The following is a 9753-nucleotide window of genomic DNA, read 5'->3' as shown; positions in this document are numbered from 1 at the left end:
GAGGGCCTGCTAGGCCCTGGGGCGGGCACAGAGCTGGAGTGCCCACACCAGCGCCCACAGGACGGCCTCCACGCCCTCCCTGGAGCCCTTCAGGTGGGCTTAAGGCAACTTTGGTCCAAGGCTGGCCCCCTCCAGCAGCCTGAAGGCCTAGCTTCTACTAAGGATGCCCTCCCCAGGCGTGGAGGCAGAGCCAGCTGCGAGGACTGGGGCTGTGCTGTGTCCAGATGGGCTCCAGGGGGCAGCGGAGGGTCGCTTTCCAGTTACCGACTGAGGGCTGTGCTGCCACCGAGGAGACCCCCCAGAATCCTACCATAAGGGGCGGGGCTTGGCAGAAGAAGGCACAGCGCCACACCCAAGGCTCGCCCTGCACGTCCGGAGCCACACCGTTCCTGTGGCGGGACGAGGGGTGGAGCCATTGGGGAGGGGCTGGGTATCCCCACACCCCTCTTGGTGTCTCCCTATCCTGAGGATAAGTGCTTTGAGATCCATGGCACCAGGGCCCCGCAGCTCACAGACTTCAAGAACTCGGCTCCCCACAGAAAAGCCTCCCGTGCAGAGCTGAGACTGGGGCCAGGATGGGGCAAGGCCTGGTTCCCAGAGAGGCGGCAGCTACCACAGGCGAGGACGGCAGTTCCCTTTCCTGTTTCTGGACCCACGGCAGACATGCCTAAGTGATGCCCACACCAGGCCCCACTAGGAAATGCTGACATGGGCACTTGAGATATACAACCTCTTCCCTGGCCCAAGCCCGCCATTCCGCTCCAGGGAGGGATGGGCCGAGGTGGGGCCTGCTACTAGGCCTGGGGCCCTCTAGCCTGACTGGCCAAACCCAGCGAGGGAGCCTTTGATTTGGAAAGACAAACCACCCGCAGGCAAGAGTGGAGTCTCGGTGGCAGGAGTGGGACGAGGCCCTGGGAGGGACTGGAGACAGGCCTGGTCCGCAAGGGTTCCCCACCGCTCTGGCCCAGTCTGGGCTGCCTAGCTCTATCCTGCTCCTCGCTGCCCAGGTGTAAGTGCATTTAGTAATGACTTCATTAATAACAGCAAAAGCTACTTGCATCTGCCCGCCAGCCAAGGCCAGCCTGCTGTCTGCAAGGATTCCTGCTCCTCTGCTCAGAGACTGATGTGGTCACCAACACCACTGTGAGCTCGCCACTCCCAGCAGCACAGGCCGTGGGGCTGCAACGCTGTCTGGGTCTCAGGGAGCACTTCCCCTCCTGGAACATTCCCAGCTCCAGGGTCCAAGGCTCGCCTGGCCCACAGGCCCCCATTGGTGCAAGGCCAGTGAAGGGCCGAGGGTGGTTTCGCCAGGCACAAAGTGAACGCAAGGCACAAAGTCATTTTCTCCGACCCATCTGGCGCTGGCCTGGGCTACCCTAGGAGTTCTTGGGAGAAGAAGCCTCCTGGGCTGCACTTAAAGCTTAGAAGTCCAAGTCCAGCGTCATAGTCACACCCCAGTAAGTCCACTGCCAAGCCACCTCCAGGCAGCAGCCTCCGGGGGAGAGCCATCTTCCCTCCGTTAGCTCGTGGGGGGTCCAGCCAAGTCTCTCAGGGCTGCATCCAAGCCCCTGTCTGATCTCAGGAGCAGACAGGGCTTCTCTCCCAGAGGGGTAGCAGCAGTCTCCAGAGGGGAGGCAGGGACAGTAGGCTGGGACAAGCCAGGGTCACAGGCTCCCCGGCTCCAGGGCACCTGGAGGCAGCCCTCCAGCCACTGGACCCAGATAGATGGGAACTGACTCTGTATCGGCCACAAGGAGGCAGCAGGCAGGAGGCCCAGGAGGTCTCTGTCTCCGGCTCCCTTGGAGCTGTGCGCGGGGCCACCAGCTGGAATAGCAGCTCCAGTGTGAGGACTTCCAGTTACACCAGTCTCGGGGAGGGCCAGTGGACACCTGTGCTGGCCGGCAGCAGGCTCCAGTGTGTCACCATTGTATCCAGTGTGGGGGGCGCCCAGGCACCCCAGGCCCTGGTGTGGCGCTGCCTCAGGAGGGCAGCTCAGTCACACAGGCGGTAGAAATGGAAGTAGTAATCTGTGGCTGGCCGGACGAGGGCCTCCGGGCTGCAGCTGGCCTGACCCTGGATGGAAGGACAGTGGGAACGGCTGAGGCGGCCCTGGGGTACAGGGGCGCACACAGGCCCTGCTGACACTGTGCCCTGAGTGCCACCACATGCCCTGCAAACTCCCCACTCCTCCCAAGCCCTACACTGCAGACATAGGTGCCTGGACCTTTGGGGTAGCGGGGGACCCCTGCTCACCAACAGTGCCACCCGGAAGTGGTAGGTGAACTCGCGGAAGGACAGGATGGTTAGTGGCCACTGGTGCGACATGCCCTGGAGAGAAAGGAGAGAGGGTCAGGACAGCTCCCTAACCCTATTCCAGCCAGCATCCTCACCATGGCCCATGCAGCCCCGGGGTCTGTAGCGGCTTTTTTTGTTTTTGAGTTGGAGTCTCACTCTATCGCCCCGGATGGAGTGCAGTGGTACAATCATGGCTCACTGCAGCCTTGACCTCCTGGGTTCAGGCGATCCCTCCCGAGTAGCTGGGACTACAGGAGTGTACCACCACACCTGGCTAGTTTGTTTTTTTGATAGAGATGAGGTCTTACTATGTTGCCTAGGCTAGTCTCAAACTCCTGGCCTCAAGAGATCCTCCTGCCTTGGCCTCCCAAGGTGCTGGGATTGCAGCATGAGCCCCTGCACCCAGCCTCCACAGCAGGTTTTATGAAGAGATGGGATAGAGCACATTCTGCCTTGGGGAACAGTGGCAGTGACTCTGCAGCCCGTGCCAGTTACCGACAAGTCCGTTGCCACCTTCACCTGGCCCCCACCTCCCTTTCCAGCACTGTCTTCCACTGTGGCCCCCTCCCCTACTATGCTCCAGGCACATCCCAGTATTTCATGAACCCCATCCTCCCTACAATTCAGTGAAGCGGTGCTGCTACTAGCCTCATCTTGCAGATGAGGAAACCGAGTCACCTGCCTAGAAATCCCAGGGTGGCCCCACAGGTGGCTGGCCCATGTCCTCCCTGAGGGGCTGGCCTTGCATCCGTGATGTGGACTTCGGCCGGGGCACTGCATCCCACGAGTGTCTAGGCTCTCTACTTTCAGACGCTCTGCAGGGCCACGGGGCCTAGCCACCCGTGGGGTGCCCCCCTCCCTCCTCCACTCTCACTACTCTACTGGTCTTTTCTCCCCCACTAGAGGCTGTTCTTGGAAATCAGAGCCTGTGTCTACTCCACCTCTGTCTCCCCTGCAGCCAGAAGGGGCCCCAATAAATACGTGTTGACTAAACACATGAACGGGTGAGAAAATTATCACCACTTCCCTGAACTTGTCCTGAGAGCCCTCTCCTGTGGCTTCTCAGGCCCACGGAGAAACAGGTCTGTGAACCCCAGGAGGAGTCAGAACTCCAGCTACAGGAAACAGGTCCATCAGCCCCCAAGGGGAGCCTGAACTTTGGTTATGTGGCCAGGGAGGAGCCGCACAGTGACGGGCCCAGCCATCCAGCTCCCCAGGCTGAGAGGCCAGCCCTCCATGAGGAGCCCGAGGGATCTTCTAATACTGATCTAACCATTCTGCTTCCCAGCCCAAGGATGAGGTCTGGGCTCCTTCCTGTCTTGCAGACTCCGCCAACTGCCATCTCCCCATGACTTGCAGCCCTGCCACGGGCTCTAGGACACCCCTGGCCCTACGGCTGCACTCATCTGGGCTCGTCTCTGTGGAAGTGTTTTCTTCCAAGGTGCTCCCGCGTGGCGAGTCACAGCAGTGAGCAGGGTGAGGATGCTTGTCCCCTCTCTGGGGTGCAGAAGGCACCTTGCAGAGATGCCCCCATCTGACTCAAGCCCCTGTCCTCGCCAGTTTGGGGAAACCAGCTGAGCCACAGGAGAAGGAGGCTGGGCCTGGCCAGCCCCACCTACCTGGGTGTCCTGGTGGGTGTGGAGACCCTGTGGCCGGCCACCCTCCTCACATGGCTCCTCCTTGGACGTCAGGCTGCACAGCACCACGGACACGGGGGAGGAGGAGCTGGGGACAGGCCGTTAGCAGAGAAATGGGGTGCCGGAGTCCCTTACCCCAGCCCCCTACCCCACACAGCCACTGAATCCTCGCATGGCCTGAAAACGGTGCATGAGAATAGCCAAGGGCCTTGTGCGGTACAGAATATCCCCCATCCCACTGGGTAGGAAATGTCCCAACCTTTGGCCGTCCCCAATCTGGCCACTCCAAGACTCTGCGAGGCTTCTTCCTGGTTCCTGCCACCCCTCCCGCCCATCCTCCCACCAGGGCACTCACTTCATCTGCAGCGTCAGGCTGAGGTGCAGGGGAGTACTGCCACTCACAGGGATATGGTAGGTGAAGTTTCCAGGCCTGAAGGGGCGAAGCTGGGCCTTAGCCCTAGTCCACCCTGGTGAAGCCTCCCCCAGGGACTTCTCAGTCCTGCAGTCCCCTTCCCTGGGGGGCAGTCGCCTTCCCTGGAGCCCCTCTGAGGCCTAGACAGAGGCTGTCCTGCCTCGTGGGGGAGGTTGCTCCCCAAAGTGGGCAGGATCTGGGCATCCATACTGCCTGGACTCATGTTACCCAAGGGAACCCCTCTGGAGTGAAGGGGGGAGCTCAGACCACCTGCAGGCATCCCCTGGAGCACAGTACTGTGAGGTGATGGTCATTGAATTCTCCAGTACTTGGATGGAGGTCAGGGAGGGCACTGGATCTGCAAGGAGAGAGGATGTTGGGGCAGGGAGCAGGGCAGCAAGGCAGAACACAAACGAGAAGTAGCCAAATCTTTCCTTGCCAGACTTGGATCAGTCACTCACACCTTAGTATGAATAAGTTTCTGGGTATTCTTCCCAGATCCCCCACCATGGCCAGGATCATACCACACTCCTTCCCTGGCAGCCACTTCCCACACATCTCAGAGCCTCGCCACGCGGCCGGCTGTGTTTTCAGCTCTGGGACCTCACAGGGGGCAGGGGAATGTCTGTCTTCAACACTCCCAGCATCTTGTACACAGCCAGCTGGAGCAGCAGTCCAGTAAACTGAGCATCCACCCCTTGGGCTTCCTGCCTCTTTGAACTTCAGTCTCTGCAAGCTGCAGTTCCCAAGTTTTCTCGAAGCCACAAACCCATCAAATGAAAGCCAATGAGAGGGCTTGAATCTGAGGGCACAGCAGCCCCCAGGCACCTTGGAGGAACCTGGTTTGAGAACTTCTGCGTTAAGAGATCCTCTAGCTTTGTTAAAACTGAAGACCTGGCTGGTCGCAATGGCTCATGCCTGTAATCCCAGCACTTTGAGAGGCTGAGGCAGGAGGACTGCTTGAGCCGAGGAGTTCGAGACCACTTGAACAACAAAGTGAGACCTTGTCTCTACAAAAAATCAAAAAATTAGCCAGGTGTGGTGGTGCGTGCCTGTAGTCCCAGCTACTTGGGAGGCTGAGATGGAAGGATCACCTGAGCCCAGAAGGTTGAAGCTTCTGTGAGCCCTGATGGTGCCATTGCACAACAGCGTGGATGACAGAGCAAGACTATGTCTCAAAAACACACACATACATACACACACAAAACACCAACTGAAAAACCCCTAAAGATCTGAAGGGAAGAGTTTGGGAGACCCTGTACAGCACCCTCTTTGCAGCTAGGCTGTACGACCCTGGGCAAGTCACTTCCCCAGTGTCCATCTCATCTGAACCTTGGAGACAATTCCTTTCCTGCAGGAGTACTGTAATGAGATGATCTTTACAAGGCTCCTGGCCTGACTCCTGATCCTCACTGTGTGCTCCGCAGATGTCTGCTGACTGATAAGTCTGCACCCAGGAGTCATGTGACTAGGCTGAAATGGGCCCTGGCCAGTGAGCCTTGCAGGGCGGGGCTGGGAGGCCGGTAATGCAAGTACCTGGCCGGCCCTGGGCCTGAGTGGGCTGGGCAGGGCCCATGCGGGACTGAGGGGCCCCTCGGCGGGCCCGGCCATGGAGACCGAGGCTGGGGCTGTTCTTGGCTTTGCCCGGTACCCCAGGGAAGGGGACTGCAGGGCTGGCCAGTGGCTCCAGGCTCTTGGGATGTTTGGAGTGGCTGATGCCGTTGACGGAAAGGCCCCAGGACTTGGCTCTGATGTTGGTGATGGGCAGCAAGGCCATCTGGCTGGAGCCTGTGGATAGGACCAGGGATAAGCTGAGAAGAGGAAAGACGGCTGCCTCCCGTCCACTGTCCTGGACCACTAGGTCCTGCCAGACCCTGTGTGAGCCCCATCTGCCTCCTGGTTTCCTCGGGAGACCCTCAGTCTATCTCCAGAGACCCATTCTGGGCTCCAGGAGACCCTCCCACCCATGGATCTCAGGGGCCTTTCTCTGTCTCTCTACCCCAAGTCCTGGCCCCAAGAAAGCCATACCTGAGCGGTTGGTGGTGGGGCTGGGGCTGGGGCCAAGACCGTGGCCAGGGTCAAAGCTGGGGCCATGGCGAGGGTCGGTGGTGGGGCTGGGGGTGGGCAAGGAGCAGCAGACGACGGGGCAGGGGTAGCTGGAACACAGGTCCAAGGTGCGGACGGTGGGACCTGGGGCCGAGTGGGGCAGGCTGGTGGTAACTGCGGAGGCCAGAGGCTGCGTGAGCTGGAGGAGCCCCCCGCAGAACGCAGCCCCCCGCCTCAGGCCAGACCCACCCAGCACGCACCCGGCAGCAACGAGGGCTGTATGCCCGGCAGCCCAGTGGTCCCGGGGGACTGTCGGAGCTGAGTGGTCCCAAAGTTCTGGCTGGACCTGCTGGGGGAGGGTGGGGTGAGCTCAGAGGGGCTGGGGAGTCTGACGGGGAGGCGGGCAAGAGGAGGTGGAGAGGGAGGGGAAGGAGGCAGGAAGAAGGGCCGCAGGAGCCAGAGGGCGGAGGGCGCCGTTAGCACATACCATGGGCACAGGGCCTCACTCCCGCCCGGGTGCTGGGGCCGGAGCAGGGCCAGGAGACAGGAGGTAGACACGGCAAAAGAACTAAGGGCAGCAGAGAGGCAGAGGGCGAGAAAGGCACAGGGAGGAGAGGAAAGACACAGTCAGAGGGGGCCCCAGGAGGTGGGTGGCAGTGGGCTGGCAGAGCCCAAGGCCCTGCCCTGGCCCTCCTTCCCCTTACCCTGTTCCCACCCCGACTCTCAGATGGCCCCACTACCTGGAAGAGCACCACGCGGGCAGAAACATCAGCATCGGCAGGGAATGGGGACGGCCGCCCACCCTCCAGGGAGACCCTCCCGGCCGAACCCTTTAGAGGAGACAGCCTCATGGCTCCTCCGATCTTGGGCTGCCCGCCAAAGCCCCCCCTGGCCTGGCGGCTTGGCCAGTGGCCAGGTCTCCAGGGACGTACCCATCGGTGTCCACCAGGTCCTCCTCGGTGCGCAGGCTCAGCACGTACAGTGTGGACATGGACACCACACTGGAAGTCACAGAAGAGGGTCACCATGAGGGCAGGAGCCACCACCCAGCACCCTCTCTTTAGGGCAGGGCCTGTGGTCCTAGGCCCAGGGGCTAGGCTCCCAGGTGGCGAAGGGGGCTCCCAGCCCCAGGGGAAGGAGTCGGAATGAGGCTCCTCCTCCCCGAGACCTCAGCCACTGGATCTCCCAAACCACGTCCTCCTCCTCCCCCAGGCCTGGGCCCGTGGGCAGCTGACCCCCCTGGGCAGCTCGGTGCCTCCAGGCAGCCACCCCAGAGCCTCGGGGACAAATCACCTGAAGGCCATGACCACCACCAGGGCGATGATGGTCCCCTGCAGAAAGCGCTGGCTTATGCAGGCCTGGTCCGGGACCACAGACGACGACTGAGGACCAAGAGGAGAAGCAGAAGCAGCAGAAGAGGGACAGACTCAGGAGCCCTGGCCTTGCCGCTGTGGCTCTCCCAGAGCTGGGGACAATTAAGGGCCACCCATTCCCCCAGGAGAAGAAACCGGGGCTCGAAGGACCACGGGGTCATAAGGAGAAGGAGGACGCCGGAGTTGGGGAGGCTGGAGAGGTGTGAGCTGGAAGGGGAGGCCGTGAGGAATGAGGCCCCCGCCCAACTGTCCCCTCACCTTGCTGGCCACCTTGGGGAGCCTCTTCTTGTGGGGGACGCTGCCCGCCCGGCTGAACTGGCTCCCTGCGTGGCTGCAGCAAGAGGGCCAGGGTCAGGGTTGCCTCTGGCAAGGGGGCTGCCCCCCAGGCCCACGCCCCCACCTGAAGGCGCCTGAGCTGCCCGTGGACTTGAGGCTGTCCAGGCGCCGCAGCTTGGCCAGCTTGTGGCTCCAGCGCTCCAGCTCGTCGATGCGCGTCTCCAGGTTGTCCGTCAGCTTGCACAGCTCCTTCACGGCGCCCACGTTCTCCATGAAGATGCGCTCCTGCCGCGGCCACGGCCATGAGGGGCGGGAGGGGGCCCCCGCGCTCCGTAGCCTCCCTGCCCAGGCTGGCCCCCAAAATGCGACCCTGCCTCTGCCCGGCTGTCCCCCTGCTGGAATGGTCCTCCCCACACCCTGTCAGATCGCCGGGTCCTTCGGAGGCTCCCCCAAGCCTTAAGTCTGCAGCCCTCGGCTCTGCCCCTCGGACCACCGGGGTAGCTCAGACTAGGACGCTTGACTCTCGGCTGAGGGGGTGACATTCTAGATCTGGGTTCCAAAGGGCCCTGGAGCAGGGGACTCCACGAGTAAGTGTTCCCAGAGTTTCAGTGAGCTCCTTGGCTCCCAGACTCAAGCCAGGTAAGTTGCAAATGACATCCTCGCAATAAACCACATGGTTAAGCCCCGACAGGACCAGAGGAAAATGTCTTAGTTGGATTGCCCTGTTCTTATTGGAGGGGAAGGCATGACCCTCAGAGGTTCCCCCTGCCGGTGGTCAAATCCCCACCCGCCCCCTGGAGTACTCGCCCCTCCCATGAGAGAAGGGGGCCGTTCCAGCCTCTGCTCTGCTGTGCCCTGTCTCTACCAAGGAGGCAGTGCCCCCGACTGGCCGCCCCAGCCCCTGGGCTCCCCCCCTCCCCCGCCCGCAGACCTTGTTCACCACCAGGAAGTTCTCTATGGTTTTTCCGTTGGCAAAGACCATGTCTCCGGTGTCCTTCACAGCCTCAGGCAGGATCTCCTTCACCTCCTGGGCGATGACACCTGGGACAAGCCGAGGTTATATGTGTTTTGGGGGGGAGGGTGCTGCCCACAACCTTCTCGTGTGACTGGAGAGGGCTCTGGGGCCCAGAGATTCGGCTTCCAAGAAGCCCTGGAGCCGGGGGCTCCCGCCGACAAGTGCTCACAGCGTGGCCATTCCAGGGCCCGGGACATAGGGTTGGCGGGCTGCCGAGAGTAAGGGGCCCAGGGGAAGGGGGCCCAGGGGCCAGGTCCCGCGATTCTCGGGTTTCCAAAGTCGTGGCATGAGGCTCCGGGGACCAGGGGAGGCGCGATTTTCCAGGGGCTGAGGGGCGGGATTCCCGAGGGCGGGTCCAGGAGGGGTTTCTGGGAGTAGGATTTCGAGGAGACGGGGGCAAGGCCACTGAGGCCCGAGGTTATCGGCGTCCTGGACCCCAGGCCGGCCCCTACCCGTCTCTGGCGCGGCGGCCTCGATACCCGCGCTGGCCGCGAACTCGGGCTTGTATCTGTAGTGCACCAGCCGCATGCGCGAAATCCTCTTGAGCTGTTCCGTGGTGTCCACCTGCGGGGGGCCATCACCAAGACTGAGGCCTCCCTTCCTGCGGCCGCCCAGAGCAGGCTCCGAAGCCCAGGAGGGCGAGAGCACAGAGGCGGCAGTGTTGGGGGAGACCCCACTCCCGGAGGGGGTCGTGAGATC

At 62.0% G+C, this 9753-nt stretch overlaps 1 protein-coding gene across 1 annotated transcript in view; it reads right to left on the bottom strand.

The window, feature by feature from the left end:
• Positions 1-1777: 1777 nt before the first annotated feature.
• MYRF (myelin regulatory factor) overlaps positions 1778-9753 on the bottom strand; it is a 29204-nt gene continuing 21228 nt past the window's right edge. The window contains exons 13-27 of the mRNA XM_021709589.1: positions 9507-9618; positions 8971-9080; positions 8164-8324; positions 8022-8094; positions 7684-7772; positions 7323-7391; positions 6878-6958; positions 6651-6736; positions 6373-6564; positions 5881-6132; positions 4615-4717; positions 4288-4362; positions 3915-4020; positions 2254-2328; positions 1778-2073 (exon numbers count right to left, since the gene is read on the bottom strand). Of these exons, the coding sequence (XP_021565264.1) occupies positions 1993-2073; positions 2254-2328; positions 3915-4020; positions 4288-4362; positions 4615-4717; positions 5881-6132; positions 6373-6564; positions 6651-6736; positions 6878-6958; positions 7323-7391; positions 7684-7772; positions 8022-8094; positions 8164-8324; positions 8971-9080; positions 9507-9618 (1665 nt within the window). The 3' untranslated portion in view covers positions 1778-1992. The remainder of the gene's footprint in view (positions 2074-2253; positions 2329-3914; positions 4021-4287; positions 4363-4614; positions 4718-5880; positions 6133-6372; positions 6565-6650; positions 6737-6877; positions 6959-7322; positions 7392-7683; positions 7773-8021; positions 8095-8163; positions 8325-8970; positions 9081-9506; positions 9619-9753) is intronic.

This window comes from Carlito syrichta, unplaced genomic scaffold (genome assembly GCF_000164805.1).
Source record: "Carlito syrichta isolate Samal-C Ts95f unplaced genomic scaffold, Tarsius_syrichta-2.0.1 Scaffold258390, whole genome shotgun sequence".
NCBI lineage: Eukaryota > Metazoa > Chordata > Mammalia > Primates > Tarsiidae > Carlito > Carlito syrichta.
This window is presented reverse-complemented; position numbering and strand designations above follow the sequence as displayed.